At 53.1% G+C, this 17,224-nt stretch overlaps 2 protein-coding genes across 3 annotated transcripts; one reads left to right on the top strand and one right to left on the bottom strand.

Moving 5' to 3' along the window:
- The first annotated feature begins 453 nt into the window (after positions 1-453).
- LOC119784030 (zinc finger protein 708-like) lies at positions 454-13,472 on the top strand. Of its 2 annotated transcripts, XM_038285864.1 has the most exons (4): positions 454-661; positions 9,010-9,192; positions 9,647-9,964; positions 11,686-13,472. In XM_038285864.1, exons 2-4 carry the CDS (start codon positions 9,021-9,023, stop codon positions 13,179-13,181), a joined length of 1,986 nt encoding a protein of 661 aa, XP_038141792.1. In that variant the 5' UTR covers positions 454-661; positions 9,010-9,020; the 3' UTR covers positions 13,182-13,472. The 2 variants fall into 2 exon arrangements, with proteins under 2 accessions (XP_038141792.1, XP_038141802.1); XM_038285874.1 differs by lacking the exon at positions 454-661 and having other exon boundaries at positions 8,991-9,192.
- A 2,044-nt stretch (positions 13,473-15,516) lies between these two features.
- Positions 15,517-17,204, bottom strand: LOC119784013 (chondrolectin-like). Its single transcript, XM_038285838.1, has 4 exons — positions 16,841-17,204; positions 16,682-16,765; positions 16,517-16,613; positions 15,517-16,110 (listed from the first exon to the last, which is right to left on the bottom strand). The coding sequence occupies exons 1-4, from the start codon at positions 16,878-16,880 to the stop codon at positions 16,029-16,031; spliced, it is 303 nt and encodes a 100-aa protein (XP_038141766.1). The 5' UTR covers positions 16,881-17,204; the 3' UTR covers positions 15,517-16,028.
- Positions 17,205-17,224: the final 20 nt, after the last annotated feature.

Here is a 17,224-nt window from a genome sequence, read left to right as displayed (position 1 = left end):
CTATCTATCTATCTATCTATCTATCTATCTATCTATCTATCTATCTATCTATCTATCTATCTATCTGTCTGTCTGTCTGTCTGTCTGTCTGTCTGTCTGTCTGTCTGTCTGTCTGTCTGTCTGTCTGTCTGTCTATCTATCTCATTTCTATGCATAGAGTTATAGTCTTTTTCCAAGTTGTTTTCATTCGTTCATCCTTTATTTATTTATTGGTATCTTTTTTTTCTGAGCGGCTGTGAATAATCTAGTAATCATTGTGTCCCATCTATGTAGTGTGGTTCTACTCCAGCCTGGATGATCTTCTGCCTCAAACTCTTTTCCTTTTTCATCCATGAAGGATTATTTAAACCTTTTTCCTGTAGTCCTGCCGGTTGCCATGGTTACGCGTCGTCTCGTCGGCCGGCCCTTGTTGTGACGTCATTGCAATCGTGTAATTCCCGTAGAGTCCACAGGGGGCAGCAGAGGGCGGCCTGGCGGGAAACCTGAGCAGAAGAAGGAGGCAGAGGGAGGCCTTCTTCTGCTTCTGCTTCTGGTTCCGGTTCTGGTTCTGGTTCCATCAGGTTCTTCAGCTCCGCAGTTTGATGGATTCATCTTCTTCTAGGTCTATGATTTAACTTCCGGATGTGACGTCACCCCGTTAAGGCGGCCGCGCGACTCTCAGGTAGGTTAGCTGGTTGGAGCTTTAGCTGCAGCTAGCATAGAGCTAACTGCTGATGGAGCAGCTGGACCGGTACCGCTGGCTTTACGGTCCGGTTCGGTACCGCTGGCTTTACGGTCCGGTTCGAACAGAACCTGGTTCCGGTCCAAAGGGAACCGAACCTTTTTCCTTCCAGGGAAGCAGCTGCCAGGGCCGGAACCAGGATTTCTGAAATACGGGCTGAAATATTGCGATAAACAAAAACATCACAATATGGCGACTGTTAAAATATATTTTGGAAATTTGAATAAAGAGTTAAATCTAAAACTCATCAATGAGTGAATATGAACATTTTTATTAGAACGATTTTAAAACTCACCGAACTAGAGTGAATGAATGAGCTTAGTGTTCTCAGTGCTGGTTCCTCCCTGATAGAACCTGCTGGTTCCTCCCTGATAGAACCTGCTGGTTCCTCCCTGATATAACCTGCTGGTTCCTCCCTGATAGAACCTGCTGGTTCCTCCCTGATAGAACCTGCTGGTTCCTCCCTGATATAACCTGCTTGTTCCTCCCAGATAGAACCTGCTGGTTCCTCCCTGATAGAACCTGCTGGTTCCTCCCTGATAGAACCTGCTGGTTCCTCCCTGATATAACCTGCTTGTTCCTCCCAGATAGAACCTGCTGGTTCCTCCCTGATAGAAGCTGCTGGTTCCTCCCTGATATAACCTGCTGGTTCCTCCCTGATAGAACCTGCTGGTTCCTCCCTGATATAACCTGCTGGTTCCTCCCTGATAGAACCTGCTGGTTCCTCCCTGATAGAACCTGGTTCCTCCCTGATAGAACCTGCTGGTTCCTCTCTGATATAACCTGCTTGTTCCTCCCAGATAGAACCTGCTGGTTCCTCCCTGATAGAACCTGGTTCCTCCCTGATAGAACCTGCTGGTTCCTCCCTGATAGAACCTGCTGGTTCCTCCCTGATAGAACCTGGTTCCTCCCTGATAGAACCTGCTGGTTCCTCCCTGATATAACCTGCTTGTTCCTCCCAGATAGAACCTGCTGGTTCCTCCCTGATAGAACCTGCTGGTTCCTCCCTGATAGAACCTGCTGGTTCCTCCCTGATATAACCTGCTTGTTCCTCCCAGATAGAACCTGCTGGTTCCTCCCTGATAGAAGCTGCTGGTTCCTCCCTGATATAACCTGCTGGTTCCTCCCTGATAGAAGCTGCTGGTTCCTCCCTGATATAACCTGCTGGTTCCTCCCTGATATAACCTGCTGGTTCCTCCCTGATATAACCTGCTGGTTCCTCCCTGATATAACCTGCTGGTTCCTCCCTGATAGAACCTGCTGGTTCCTCCCTGATAGAACCTGGTTCCTCCCTGATATAACCTGCTGGTTCCTCCCTGATATAACCTGCTGGTTCCTCCCTGATAGAAGCTGCTGGTTCCTCCCTGATATAAGCTGCTGGTTCCTCCCTGATATAACCTGCTGGTTCCTCCCTGATATAACCTGCTGGTTCCTCCCTTATAGAACCTGCTGGTTCCTCCCTGATAGAACCTGGTTCCTCCCTGATAGAACCTGCTGGTTCCTCCCTGATAGAACCTGCTGGTTCCTCCCTGATAGAACCTGGTTCCTCCCTGATAGAACCTGCTGGTTCCTCCCTGATAGAACCTGCTGGTTCCTCCCTGATAGAACCTGCTGGTTCCTCCCTGATAGAACCTGCTGGTTCCTCCCTGATAGAACCTGGTTCCTCCCTGATAGAACCTGGTTCCTCCCTGATAGAACCTGCTGGTTCCTCCCTGATAGAACCTGCTGGTTCCTCCCTGATAGAACCTGCTGGTTCCTCCCTGATAGAACCTGCTGGTTCCTCCATGATAGAACCTGCTGGTTCCTCCCTGATAGAACCTGCTGGTTCCTCCCTGATAGAACCTGCTGGTTCCTCCCTGATAGAACCTGCTGGTTCCTCCCTGATAGAACCTGCTGGTTCCTCCCTGATAGAACCTGCTGTTCCTCCCTGATAGAACCTGGTTCCTCCCTGATAGAACCTGCTGGTTCCTCCCTGATAGAACCTCCTGGTTCCTCCCTGATAGAACCTGCTGGTTCCTCCCTGATAGAACCTGCTGGTTCCTCCCTGATAGAACCTGCTGGTTCCTCCCTGATAGAACCTGGTTCCTCCCTGATAGAACCTGCTGGTTCCTCCCTGATAGAACCTGCTGGTTCCTCCCTGATAGAACCTGCTGGTTCCTCCCTGATAGAACCTGCTGGTTCCTCCCTGATAGAACCTGCTGGTTCCTCCCTGATAGAACCTGCTGGTTCCTCCCTGATAGAACCTGCTGGTTCCTCCCTGATAGAACCTGCTGGTTCCTCCCTGATAGAACCTGCTGGTTCCTCCCTGATAGAACCTGCTGGTTCCTCCCTGATAGAACCTGCTGGTTCCTCCCTGATAGAACCTGCTGGTTCCTCCCTGATAGAACCTGCTGGTTCCTCCCTGATAGAACCTGCTGGTTCCTCCCTGATAGAACCTGCTGGTTCCTCCCTGATAGAACCTGCTGGTTCCTCCCTGATAGAACCTGCTGGTTCCTCCCTGATAGAACCTGGTTCCTCCCTGATAGAACCTGCTGGTTCCTCCCTGATAGAACCTGGTTCCTCCCTGATAGAACCTGCTGGTTCCTCCCTGATAGAACCTGCTGGTTCCTCCCTGATAGAACCTACTGGTTCCTCCCTGATAGAACCTGGTTCCTCCCTGATAGAACCTGCTGGTTCCTGCTGGTTCCTCCCTGATAGAACCTGGTTCCTCCCTGATAGAACCTGGTTCCTCCCTGATAGAACCTGCTGGTTCCTCCCTGATAGAAGCTGCTGGTTCCTCCCTGATAGAAGCTGCTGGTTCCTCCCTGATAGAAGCTGCTGGTTCCTCCCTGATAGAACCTGCTGGTTCCTCCCTGATAGAACCTGCTGGTTCCTCCCTGATAGCACCTGGTTCCTCCCTGATAGAACCTGCTGGTTCCTGCTGGTTCCTCCCTGATAGAACCTGGTTCCTCCCTGATAGAACCTGCTGGTTCCTCCCTGATAGCACCTGGTTCCTCCCTGATAGAACCTGCTGGTTCCTGCTGGTTCCTCCCTGATAGAACCTGGTTCCTCCCTGATAGAACCTGCTGGTTCCTCCCTGATAGAACCTGCTGGTTCCTCCCAGATAGAACCTGCTGGTTCCTCCCTGATAGAACCTGCTGGTTCCTCCCTGATAGAACCTGCTGGTTCCTCCCTGATAGAACCTGGTTCCTCCCTGATAGAACCTGCTGGTTCCTCCCTGATAGAACCTGCTGGTTCCTCCCAGATAGAACCTGCTGGTTCCTCCCTGATAGAAGCTGCTGGTTCCTCCCTGATAGAACCTGCTGGTTCATCCCTGATAGAACCTGTTGGTTCCTCCCAGATAGAACCTGCTGGTTCCTCCCTGATAGAACCTGCTGGTTCCTCCCTGATAGAACCTGCTGGTTCCTCCCTGATAGCACCTGGTTCCTCCCTGATAGAACCTGCTGGTTCCTCCCTGATAGAAGCTGCTGGTTCCTCCCTGATAGAACCTGCTGGTTCCTCCCTGATAGCACCTGGTTCCTCCCTGATAGAACCTGCTGGTTCCTCCCTGATAGAACCTGCTGGTTCCTCCCTGATAGAACCTGGTTCCTCCCTAATAGAACCTGCTGGTTCCTCCCTGATAGAACCTGCTGGTTCCTCCCAGATAGAACCTGCTGGTTCCTCCCTGATAGAACCTGCTGGTTCCTCCCTGATAGAACCTGCTGGTTCCTCCCTGATAGAACCTGGTTCCTCCCTGATAGAACCTGCTGGTTCCTCCCAGATAGAACCTGCTGGTTCCTCCCTGATAGAAGCTGCTGGTTCCTCCCTGATAGAACCTGGTTCCTCCCTGATAGAACCTGGTTCCTCCCTGATAGAACCTGCTGGTTCCTCCCTGATAGAACCTGGTTCCTCCCTGATAGAACCTGGTTCCTCCCTGATAGAACCTGCTGGTTCCTCCCTGATAGAACCTGGTTCCTCCCTGATAGAAGCTGCTGGTTCCTCCCTGATAGAACCTGGTTCCTCCCTGATAGAACCTGGTTCCTCCCTGATAGAACCTGCTTGTTCCTCCCTGATAGAACCTGGTTCCTCCCTGATAGAACCTGCTGGTTCCTCCCTGATAGAACCTGGTTCCTCCCTGATAGAACCTGGTTCCTCCCTGATAGAACCTGCTGGTTCCTCCCTGATAGAACCTGCTGGTTCCTCCCTGATAGAACCTGCTGGTTCCTCCCTGATAGAAGCTGCTGGTTCCTCCCTGATAGAACCTGGTTCCTCCCTGATAGAACCTGCTGGTTCCTCCCTGATAGAACCTGCTGGTTCCTCCCTGATAGAACCTGGTTCCTCCCTGATAGAACCTGGTTCCTCCCTGATAGAACCTGCTGGTTCCTCCCTGATAGAACCTGGTTCCTCCCTGATAGAACCTGCTGGTTCCTCCCTGATAGAACCTACTGGTTCCTCCCAGATAGAACCTGCTGGTTCCTCCCAGATAGAACCTGCTGGTTCCTCCCTGATAGAACCTGGTTCCTCCCTGATAGAAGCTGCTGGTTCCTCCCTGATAGAACCTGGTTCCTCCCTGATAGAACCTGCTGGTTCCTCCCTGATAGAACCTGCTGGTTCCTCCCTGATAGAAGCTGCTGGTTCCTCCCTGATAGAACCTGGTTCCTCCCTGATAGAACCTGCTGGTTCCTCCCTGATAGAACCTGCTGGTTCCTCCCTGATAGAACCTGGTTCCTCCCTGATAGAACCTACTGGTTCCTCCCAGATAGAACCTGCTGGTTCCTCCCAGATAGAACCTGCTGGTTCCTGCCTGATAGAACCTGCTGGTTCCTCCCAGATAGAAGCTGCTGGTTCCTCCCTAATAGAACCTGGTTCCTCCCTGATAGAACCTGCTGGTTCCTCCCTGATAGAACCTGCTGGTTCCTGCTGGTTCCTCCCTGATAGAACCTGGTTCCTCCCTGATAGAACCTGCTGGTTCCTGCTGGTTCCTCCCTGATAGAACCTGGTTCCTCCCTGATAGAACCTGGTTCCTCCCTGATAGAACCTGCTGGTTCCTCCCTGATAGAACCTGCTGGTTCCTCCCTGATAGAAGCTGCTGGTTCCTCCCTGATAGAACCTGCTGGTTCCTCCCTGATAGAACCTGCTGGTTCCTCCCTGATAGAACCTGCTGGTTCCTCCCTGATAGCACCTGGTTCCTCCCTGATAGAACCTGCTGGTTACTGCTGGTTCCTCCCTGATAGAACCTGGTTCCTCCCTGATAGAACCTGCTGGTTCCTCCCTGATAGCACCTGGTTCCTCCCTGATAGAACCTGCTGGTTCCTGCTGGTTCCTCCCTGATAGAACCTGCTGGTTCCTCCCTGATAGAACCTGCTGGTTCCTCCCTGATAGAACCTGGTTCCTCCCTGATAGAACCTGCTGGTTCCTCCCTGATAGAACCTGCTGGTTCCTCCCAGATAGAACCTGCTGGTTCCTCCCTGATAGAAGCTGCTGGTTCCTCCCTGATAGAACCTGCTGGTTCATCCCTGATAGAACCTGTTGGTTCCTCCCTGATAGAACCTGCTGGTTCCTCCCAGATAGAACCTGCTGGTTCCTCCCTGATAGAACCTGCTGGTTCCTCCCTGATAGAACCTGCTGGTTCCTCCCTGATAGCACCTGGTTCCTCCCTGATAGAACCTGCTGGTTCCTCCCTGATAGAACCTGCTGGTTCCTCCCAGATAGAAGCTGCTGGTTTCTCCCTGATAGAACCTGCTGGTTCCTCCCTGATAGAACCTGCTGGTTCCTCCCTGATAGAACCTGCTGGTTCCTCCCTGATAGCACCTGGTTCCTCCCTGATAGAACCTGCTGGTTCCTCCCTGATAGAACCTGCTGGTTCCTCCCTGATAGAAGCTGCTGGTTCCTCCCTGATAGAACCTGCTGGTTCCTCCCTGATAGCACCTGGTTCCTCCCTGATAGAACCTGCTGGTTCCTCCCTGATAGAACCTGCTGGTTCCTCCCTGATAGAACCTGCTGGTTCCTCCCTGATAGAACCTGGTTCCTCCCTGATAGAAGCTGCTGGTTCCTCCCTGATAGAACCTGGTTCCTCCCTGATAGAACCTGGTTCCTCCCTGATAGAACCTGCTGGTTCCTCCCTGATAGAACCTGGTTCCTCCCTGATAGAACCTGGTTCCTCCCTGATAGAAGCTGGTTCCTCCCTGATAGAACCTGCTGGTTCCTCCCTGATAGAACCTGGTTCCTCCCTGATAGAACCTGGTTCCTCCCTGATAGAACCTGCTGGTTCCTCCCTGATAGAACCTGCTGGTTCCTCCCTGATAGAACCTGGTTCCTCCCTGATAGAAGCTGCTGGTTCCTCCCTGATAGAACCTGGTTCCTCCCTGATAGAACCTGGTTCCTCCCTGATAGAACCTGCTTGTTCCTCCCTGATAGAACCTGGTTCCTCCCTGATAGAACCTGCTGGTTCCTCCCTGATAGAACCTGGTTCCTCCCTGATAGAACCTGCTGGTTCCTCCCTGATAGAACCTGCTGGTTCCTCCCTGATAGAAGCTGCTGGTTCCTCCCTGATAGAACCTGGTTCCTCCCTGATAGAACCTGCTGGTTCCTCCCTGATAGAACCTGCTGGTTCCTCCCTGATAGAACCTGGTTCCTCCCTGATAGAACCTGGTTCCTCCCTGATAGAACCTGCTGGTTCCTCCCTGATAGAACCTGGTTCCTCCCTGATAGAACCTGCTGGTTCCTCCCTGATAGAACCTGCTGGTTCCTCCCTGATAGAACCTGCTGGTTCCTCCCAGATAGAACCTGCTGGTTCCTCCCAGATAGAACCTGCTGGTTCCTCCCTGATAGAAGCTGCTGGTTCCTCCCTGATAGAACCTGGTTCCTCCCTGATAGAACCTGCTGGTTCCTCCCTGATAGAACCTGCTGGTTCCTCCCTGATAGAACCTGCTGGTTCCTCCCTGATAGAAGCTGCTGGTTCCTCCCTGATAGAACCTGGTTCCTCCCTGATAGAACCTGCTGGTTCCTCCCTGATAGAACCTGCTGGTTCCTCCCTGATAGAACCTGGTTCCTCCCTGATAGAACCTACTGGTTCCTCCCTGATAGAACCTGCTGGTTCCTCCCAGATAGAACCTGCTGGTTCCTGCCTGATAGAACCTGCTGGTTCCTCCATGATAGAACCTGCTGGTTCCTCCCTGATAGAACCTGCTGGTTCCTCCCTGATAGAACCTACTGGTTCCTCCCTGATAGAACCTACTGGTTCCTCCCTGATAGAACCTGCTGCTGTCAGGTCCCTCTGGTTCCCCTAACAGGAGCCCACTGGAACTGTTTGTTAATAGGAACTGTTCTTTAGGGGGAACTGTTTGTTAATAGGAACTGTTCTTTAGGGGGAACTGTTTGTTAATAGGAACTGTTCTTTAGGGGGAACTGTTTGTTAATAGGAACTGTTCTTTAGGGGGAACTGTTTGTTAATAGGAACTGTTCTTTAGGGGTAACTGTTTGTTAATAGGAACTGTTCTTTAGGGGGAACTGTTTGTTAATAGGAACTGTTCTTTAGGGGGAACTGTTTGTTAATAGGAACTGTTCTTTAGGGGGAACTGTTTGTTAATAGGAACTGTTCTTTAGGGGGAACTGTTTGTTAATAGGAACTGTTCTTTAGGGGGAACTGTTCGTTAATAGTAACTGCTTTTTAGGGGGAACTGTTCGTTAATAGGAACTGTTCTTTAGGGGGAACTGTTAGTTAATAGGAACTGTTCTTTAGGGGGAACTGTTCGTCAGGAGGAACTGTTAATTAGAAGGTTCTGAGTTCGAGCCCCACTCCCACAGACGGTCACTCTGGGTCCCTGAGCAAGACCCTTAGCTCCCCCCGGGCGCCGCCCATGGATCATGGAGCTTTATTGATCTCACAGCGGAGAAATTCACATATTGGCTTAGAAGTCAAAGGAGGTGCAAACAGGGAGGAAGGAGGTGCATTAAGAATAAACAATAAATATATACGGTATATCGAGGTAAATAAGGATTAAGGTGCCATTCTATCGCACACAATGAAAAAATAGGAACTAAGGAAATAAGAAATAAAAATATGGCAGCCCCCTGCTCCCCGAGGGGAGGGGTTAAACACAGAGACTCTGACTGCTGCCTTCTTGTTACCTGCTGGAAGTCTGGCTCTCTCTCCCTGATGGAGGAGGGGATCCGGTTCCAGCCGGTTCCCCCTCTGACGGGGCCCTTAGGGTCCAGGTTCTGTTGGTTCTGACCCGCCTCTGTGCTGCCTGTAAACACTGCATGTTCAGGTGATCCGGTTCTGGTTCCTAACCCGGCTCTGCCTGCAGGTGCAGCAGCGATGGAGCCCCCTGGTGGAGCAGAGGGAGGCAGCAGGGAGGTGGGCTGCCAGTGGGACGGTTCTGGTGAGGCGACCCGGAAGGAGGTGGGCTGCCAGAGCGACGGCATGGAAACCAGAGACGCCGGCGTCCAGGTGGACCTTCTGGGTCAGAACCTCAGCTGGAGACACTCAGGTGAGCCGCTGCTGAAGGAACCTCTAACTGGAACATAGAGTCGGATCAGACTGGGTTCCACCTGGAGGCAGAACCGCTCCGGAACCAGAACCAGGTTCTGCTGAAGGAGCCTCTAACTGGTAGCATCTATTAGCACAAACATCCTAGAACTGATGGTCTGAGGTGGTTCTGGAGTTTGGAGCAGAACTTTGACAAAGGTTCTGAGAGTCCTGATCCGAGTCTGAAGATGGACCCCAGGAACGGGTCAGAACACAGAACCGGATCAGGTTCTGATCCAATCTGAATCCCTCAGTGGGTCGGCAGGAGGGAGGCGACCTGCACCGTCATGCTGCGGGCTTTTCTCAGTTCTACCTCACAGCTCTATCTAGAAACAACATTTCTATGTTCCTCAGTTTCTGGTTCCTGCAGTAGGACCCAGGGCCCGGTACCAGACTAACCTCCCGTCCCCCCTCAGGGTCCCCCGCCATGCTGCTGCAGTGTCTGTCCGTCAGAGGCGACGGGTCAGACGGCGGCGCTCTGCTGCAGCACTGCAGCCCTAACCGGACCAGAACCAGAATCATCAGACCTGCGGTCAAACTGTCTGACGAGCCCACCGACACCAGAACCAGAACCAGGAGGAGAGCCGCTCTGCGGGGCTCCAACAGCGTCAGAACCAACGGCAGACAGAACCGGCAGCGCTGCCCGTCACCAGACCTCCAGGAGGAGGAGGAGGAGGAGGAGGAGGAGGAGCCAGTGCAGGACGCTGCTGATCCCACCTGGACCCCTAGAGGAGGTGAGATCCGTGTCACTACCCGGTACCAGAACCTCTGGTGCTCAGAACTACAGGGTTTGGTCTTTGGTTCTGTTATGACTAGGAAGGCCGGAGAACAAAGATGGCGGCTGCAGGTTAGAATCCCACAAACAGTCCAGACCGCCTCCCAGCTGCAGGCTCCACCCACAAAAACCAAGAAAATAAGCCGTTACTTCCAACTCAAAGAAACATGAAAGTATACAAAATAATAACAACAATACTACTGCGAGAACAAAATTATCTTGTAATGAGCTGCGTATGCTAATGGCAGCTCAGGAACGCGGCGTGGGCGTCCACGATGAGCACAGTCGGATAAACGCGAATCAAACCTCTATCAGAGCCAGCGGTCCTTTAAACACGGCTATGCAGAGAGAGGGCTGCTGCAGACGGGCTAACGTTAGCCCTGGCTGCTGCAGACAGATCGGCTAACGTTAGCCCTGGCTGCTGCAGACAGATCGGCTAACGTTGGCCCTGGCTGCTGCAGACAGATCGGCTAACGTTAGCCCTGGCTGCTGCAGACAGATCGGCTAACGTTAGCCCTGGCTGCTGCAGACGGGCTAACGTTAGCCCTGGCTGCTGCAGACAGATCGGCTAACGTTAGCCCTGGCTGCTGCAGACAGATCGGCTAACGTTGGCCCTGGCTGCTGCAGACAGATCGGCTAACGTTGGCCCTGGCCGCTGCAGACAGACGGGCTAACGTTGGCCCTGGCCGCTGCAGACGGGGCGGCTAACGTTGGCCCTGGCCGCTGCAGACGGAGCGGCTAACGTTGGCCCTGGCCGCTGCAGACGGAGCGGCTAACGTTGGCCCTGGCCGCTGCAGACGGAGCGGCTAACGTTGGCCCTGGCCGCTGCAGACGGGCGGGCTAACGTTGGCCCTGGCCGCTGCAGACAGACGGGCTAACGTTGGCCCTGGCCGCTGCAGACGGGCGGGCTAACGTTGGCCCTGGCCGCTGCAGACAGACGGGCTAACGTTGGCCCTGGCCGCTGCAGACGGGCGGGCTAACGTTGGCCCTGGCCGCTGCAGACAGACGGGCTAACGTTGGCCCTGGCCGCTGCAGACGGAGCAGCTAACGTTGGCCCTGGCCGCTGCAGACGGAGCAGCTAACGTTGGCCCTGGCCGCTGCAGACGGGCGGGCTAACGTTGGCCCTGGCCGCTGCAAGAAACATAACTTTTAACTTAATACTCTGAGCTCTGTTAGCGCTCCATTGAAAGGAGGCGGAGACTCATCCACGACCTCCGACACTAAACTCTCCTCCTCTTGCATGTTTCCGCTGTCCATAGCGTTCCTTGACAGCATCGTTTCTAAGTCACCAATTTAGTGCTACTTGGTCCCAATGGAATTTCCCATTGGGAACCTGCTAGCACTAAGATGCTAACTGGTTAGCAAGATGCTTCCTACAAACCTGCAACAACCAAACTTTCTTGCGAACCTTCCGCCTCAACAATCCCGCCCCCTTGATAATTGACCAATCAGATTCACTTTATTCACTCCTGTAAAGTCGGGCACCACTGGGAGAATTCGGAAATGTGACGTTTGGAATATCCGCTTCCCTACGACTTTAAATTATCCCACGTGTCCGAACTTTGTGCCGCTTGGAGCCCATTAACATCAGGGAGTAGCAGTTATAGCCCCTCCCCCCATTCCCAGTGTAGGATCAGTGGGACGATGTTGGTCTCTAACTTGCCCTGTTCTCCCCCACAGACGCCACGGGCCCCCGGCCTCTGGCTCCCTCAGAGCCCGTTCTGGGCGTGGCCTCTGAGCGCGGCGGCCTGCGGGCGGTGAAGCTGGAGGCCGACAGCACGGTGTGCGACGTCTGCGGTAAGGTGATGAAGAGCAAGTCCAGCCTGGCCCGCCACTCCTTCATCCACACCGGGAAGAAGCCCTTCGCCTGCCACCTCTGTGACCTCCGCTTCAACCGCCGCGACAACCTGCAGCACCACCTCAGCCACCTGCACCCCAATGGCGTGCCGCGGCGCGAGAAAAGGCCGCTGGCGCCCGCCTGGCTGTGCGCCGTCTGCGGAAAGACGTTCAGCTGCCGCTCCAGGCTGAAGACCCACGAGGTGATCCATTCGGGGGAGAAGCCGTTCCGCTGCGAGCGCTGCCCCAAGGCCTACATGAGGATCAACGACCTGGAGCATCACAGGAAGGCGGTGCACGCGGCCGGCGCCGCCGCGCCTCAGCGCCCCGCCTCGCTGCTCTGCGACCTTTGCGGCAAAGAGTTCAAGTGCCGCTCGCAGCTGGCCGTCCACTTCCAGACCCACACCGGCGAGCGGCCGCATCTATGCGACATCTGCGGCCGCAAGTTCGCCCGTCAGTACCAGCTGAAGCGCCACAAGATCCTCCTGCACCCCAACCACCTGGACGCCGAGGACGGCCCGCCGCCCGGCGACGGCTTCACCTGCGGCGTCTGTGGAAAGAGGCTGAAGTCGGAGGTGCAGCTCGCCGCCCACGCTCGCGTCCACCTGGCCGACAAGCCTCACCGCTGCAGCGTCTGCCAGCGAGGCTTCCACCACGCCGCCAGCCTCAAACAGCACCACCTGTGCGTCCACCTGAGGACCAAGGCCGGCGAGTCGTCGCGATCGTCCGGGCGCAGGAGAAGCGGCGGCATGTTCAGCTCCTTCCCCTGTCCCGTCTGTGGCAAGGCGTTCCGCTTCCGCTCGCTGCTGGCCAGCCACGCCCTCATCCACAGCGACGTGCGGCCGTTCGCCTGCGACTTCTGCAGCCGCAGCTTCCGCCGACTCAGCCACCTGAAGAGGCACCGTGACGTCGTCCACGCCGACGGAGCGCGGCCGCCCCAGAGCTTCGTCTGCCACATCTGTGGCAAAGACAAAAAGTGTCGTTCGCAGCTGGCCAGACACGTCATCATCCACACCGGCGAGCGGCCGTTCACCTGCGAGCTCTGCCCCGCCCGCTTCAACCGCCGCGGCAACCTGCAGCAGCACCAGAGACGCATGCACGGCCTGGGCAAGCCGGCCGAGGCTCCGCCCATCCTGTTCGAGGACGAGGCTGTGGGCTACAGGCAGCAGGAGGGGGAGGAGTCACCCCATGGGGAGGAGGGGGAGGAGTCACCGCACAGGGAGGAGGGGGAGGAGTCACAGCACGGGGAGGAGGGGGAGGAGTCACCCCATGGGGAGGAGGGGGGGGAGTCACCCCATGGGGAGGCGGCGAGCGGCGTGGAACACATGGAGCTCAGCTGACGCTCTGAGCGCGCTCACTGAGGGACCAGACGGGCTGAGCGTCATATAGATGATGGGTTGTCATGGTAACATGGGTTGGAGGCGGGAACTGATTAGACCCATGATGTGTGTTGGTTCAGAGATGATCCAATCAGGGAGCTGGGGGCGGAGCCGCTGAAGGTCCGTTTTCCTGGAGCTTCATGTTCTGATGCCGCAGGACGTTTGGACCCACTGGTTCTGCTGGTTCTGCTGGTCCTCAGGTCCAGTCTGTGCCTTTCACACTTTGCTTCTTTAATAAAAGACTTTTATGCACGTTTAGTTGTTTCGTTTCTGAACAGAACCTCCTTTCATAAAAACTGGTCCCAGTCAGAGAGTTCTGACTGGGACCAGTTTGGTCCTGCTGACTGAAAGCAGCTTCCTGTTCCTCTCAACTCTGCAGACATGATGATAAAGTTCAGAAAAAGGATGAAATGATCAGTGATCAGTTAGTGATAGACTGAGTCTAGAGATTGAACTACCAGATTCTGCAGAGTGGGAGAATAGAGATAGAATGAAGCAGAATGATGAAAAAGAGGTCCCTATGTCCTCCAGCAGTCTAAGCCTATAGCAGCATAACTATAGAGATAGATCAGGACAACCTGAGCCACTCTAACTAGAAGCTTTATCAAAAAGGAAAGTTTTAAGCCTAGCCTTAAAAGTAGACAGGGTGTCTGCCTCACGGACTAAAACTGGTAGTTGGTTCCACAGGAGAGGAGCCTGAGAACTAAAAGATCTGCCTCCCATTCTACTTTTAGAAATTCTAGAACAATCGTTTTTACTTTATAATCTGATATCAGTTTATAATATTAGTTAAGGAACCTGGGTAATGGGGGGGGGGGTTTATCTGGATGGTTCTCCTGCTGGAAAGAGAAGGTCCGCCTCCATCTCTGGTCCTCTGCAGCCTCCAGCTGGTTTCCCTCCATGATGGACGGGGGTGGATGAAGTACCCTTAGCCCCGCCTCCGCTGCTCCATTGGTTGGAGAGACAGTCAATCACGGTGCATTCAGCCAGTCATCCAGTTCTGCTCCAGTGTTCCCAGTCAGGTGGGACAGCTGGACAGGTTATTAGTTTATCTATTTGTTTTTTATGCATTTTTAAAACAAAAACACCAATTTAATAATGAAATAGACCTGAATAGTGAGCATGAAGGCACTGATCACTATAAGGAAGTGGTGAGTAGTGAACATGCTGTTTGTTGGTTAGCATGCTGGAGGTAGCCCATGCTAACTGTTCATCAACCTTATATATATATAATGTGTTAAAGATGATTTAAATGCTGATATCTTTATTTTGTCTTAAAGACCAGACGGTGGATATTATTGCATTTATTTAGTCTAGTGCAGATGCACTCACACCTGCCTGCTGCCATTCCTGAGCAAGCTCTGCACCGCTGGCAGCCCCATCCCGCAGCTGGAACCCTTTCAGAGACGGTCCTGGCGCTCGCTGGTCTTTCTTGGCAGCAATGGAACCTCTCTCCTTGAAGTTCTTGATGATGCCATAGATTGCTGACTGAGGTGCAATCTCTCTAGCTGCCATTCTCTTTCCTGTTCGGCCATCTTTGTGCAGTGCAATGATGACTGCAGGTGTTTCTTAGAGGTAACCATGGTTCACAGCAGAGAAGCAATGATGCCGAGCAGCAGCCTCTGTTGCGTCATTCTGACTGAATCCTGACAGATTGATCTGCAGCCCTGTCCTCATCACCACCCACACCTGAGTTCATGGACCAATCACTGGAACCATGGTAGCTGCTCCTTTAAGGCAGGGCTGCAATCACCATGAAATGTGTTTAGGTATAAAGTTCATTTTCTAGACAAATATTGACTTTGCAATTAATTGCTGTTACGCTGATCACTCTTTAGAACATTCTGGACTAAATGCAGATTACTGTTATAAAAACTGAAGCAGACTTTGGAAATATTAACATTTGAATCATTCTCTAACGTTTGGCCATGACTGTACTCAAGTAAAAGGACTTTGTTTCCAAGTTTGAAGACGTTTCTCTTCCATCCAGGAAGATTTTTCACTTCAAAATGTCAGAAATAGCGTTTAGTTCCAGGTTTTATCCAGCAGCCCAACAAAGCCTGGTTTTAGTTTAGAAAACATGCAAATAGAAACGGATGATTGGGTCCCCCCCTTTGGAATGGGGGTCGTTTGGCTTCTTTGTTAGCCTGCAATGCCCCATACCTGTCTATGTCTCTGAAAGGGGGGTCGTTAGAGGGAATGGTTGGCCTGACTGACCTGGGAAACCAGCCTCCCAAAGTGGAACCAGAAGCAGAGAGCCATGTTTCTGTCAGACCGTTTTAAAGAGACGCAGACCAAGAGGTGACATTTTTATTCAACACTGAAGGTTCATGCATGGAAAAGCAGACAGAGAACAAGACAGGAGCTCACTGAGGCGGTCTGAGGAGGCTGCTGGGTCCAAACTCCTGCTCCCCATCAGCTCCATCACACTGCTGGAGGTTAAAGTTCTGGTTCTGATCTGTAACCATCTGCACGGTACTGATCCAGTTCATTCCTGTCAGAACCAGAAGCAGCAGCAGTCGGATCAGTCGAGTTTTAACCGAAGTTTCTTCCAGACGGCTAAACCTACAGCTGTCCTGCTCCATACATGTCTGCCCAGCAGGGGGCGCCTCTCACAAAATAATAAAGAGCAGTGCTGGATTGGAACAAAACATCCAGTTCATTAAATCACATAAATAAGCTCCACCCACTTTCTGCTCAACATGACATCACTGTTGACCCCCCGCTGCTATTACCATAAATCATTGGTCACAACCAAATGAAAGTCTCTGGTGACATCGTTGCTCTGCCTCTGATGTCACAGTGATGTCACACCTCCATGGTATCAGGTTTAGGTGTCCTGGAGATCCACAGGTTTGATCGGTCGGTGGGGGTCTTTGTCTGAGGACGACTGGAGAGACAGGATGATGTCATTAACACTCAGTGACCAATCAGAGACGTCCCAGCAGCTCTGAGATCAAAGCCGGTCAGAGCCATGACTGAGCCGTTGTTGCTCTGCCAGCGTCACTTCCTGCCGGCGGACGCGGCAGGCGCTGGCAGAGCAACAACGTCTGGTGAAGGTGACGACTGATTGCTGAAACTGTCGTGGTATTTTTTTTACTCTTGATGTTGAACAGGGATAAAAACCCCGGTCCAGGTTGGATCATGGTCTGCTAAGCTAGCTACTGCATGGCGGTGAACTGAGCTCAGGACGCTGCTGAAACAGAGACCTTTGAGATGCATTCAATGAGTGTGAGCTGTTTCCTGCTGCAGCAGAAGCCCAGGAGCATGCTGGGAAATAAAGCTGTCAGTCCTACCTTCTGCTGAGCGTCTGGAAGCAGCACGTTCCAGAGGCCACCAGGATGAGCAGCAACAGCGGGATGGTTGGGATGACCACGTACAGCAGCAGCATTCCTAAAACATATAGACTCTGTGACATCACTGTGACATCACGGCAGAGCAGAAGTCACCTGTGTTCATACCTGAAGGTCCGGCCATGGCCACTTCAGGGGCGACGCTCTCACTGCCTGCAGACTGGTTCACCACACCTCCACCTGCAGTCACAGCTGAGGGCAGAGTAAACACAGAAGATACAGGAAGATGCAGACCCACAGCTGCAGGTAACCTCCCCCACCACTCACCTGTGCCCCGCCCTGTTGCTTTGTCTTTATGTTCCTTCATTAGGTCGCTGTCTGAAACAAACACATCAGCATGAATCCCTCAACACTGGTTGAATAACCTGGACTTAGACTCTGATTGGCCGGTCTCTCCTGGCATTAGATCCTGATTGGCCAGTCTCTCCTGGCATTAGATCATGATTGGCCGGTCTTTCCTGGCATTAGCCCCTGATTGGCCAGTCTCTCCTGGCATTAGCCCCTGATTGGCCGGTCTCTCCTGGCATTAGATCATGATTGGCCGGTCTCTCCTGGCATTAGCCCCTGATTGGCCGGTCTCTCCTGGCATTAGATCATGATTGGCCGGTCTCTCCTGGCATTAGCCCCTGATTGGCCGGTCTCTCTGGCATT

This window comes from Cyprinodon tularosa, unplaced genomic scaffold (assembly GCF_016077235.1).
Source record: "Cyprinodon tularosa strain WSP-4 unplaced genomic scaffold, ASM1607723v1 ctg1058, whole genome shotgun sequence".
NCBI lineage: Eukaryota > Metazoa > Chordata > Actinopteri > Cyprinodontiformes > Cyprinodontidae > Cyprinodon > Cyprinodon tularosa.
The sequence above is the reverse complement of the archived record's forward strand: the minus strand, read 5'-3'. Positions and strand labels throughout refer to the sequence as shown.

Bases quoted from the DNA above. Each gene is read 5' to 3' on its own strand.
- LOC119784030 (XM_038285864.1), top strand. From the start codon at position 9,021: ATGGAGCCCCCTGGTGGAGCAGAGGGAGGCAGCAGGGAGGTGGGCTGC. The intron at 9,193-9,646 runs GTGAGCCGCTGC...GTCCCCCCTCAG, and splicing joins CCTCAGCTGGAGACACTCAG to GGTCCCCCGCCATGCTGCTG. The intron at 9,965-11,685 runs GTGAGATCCGTG...TCTCCCCCACAG, and splicing joins CACCTGGACCCCTAGAGGAG to ACGCCACGGGCCCCCGGCCT.
- LOC119784013 (XM_038285838.1), bottom strand. From the start codon at position 16,880: ATGAAGGAACATAAAGACAAAGCAACAGGGCGGGGCACAG. The intron at 16,766-16,840 runs GTGAGTGGTGGG...CTCTGCCCTCAG, and splicing joins AGCAACAGGGCGGGGCACAG to CTGTGACTGCAGGTGGAGGT. The intron at 16,614-16,681 runs GTATGAACACAG...TATATGTTTTAG, and splicing joins GGCCATGGCCGGACCTTCAG to GAATGCTGCTGCTGTACGTG.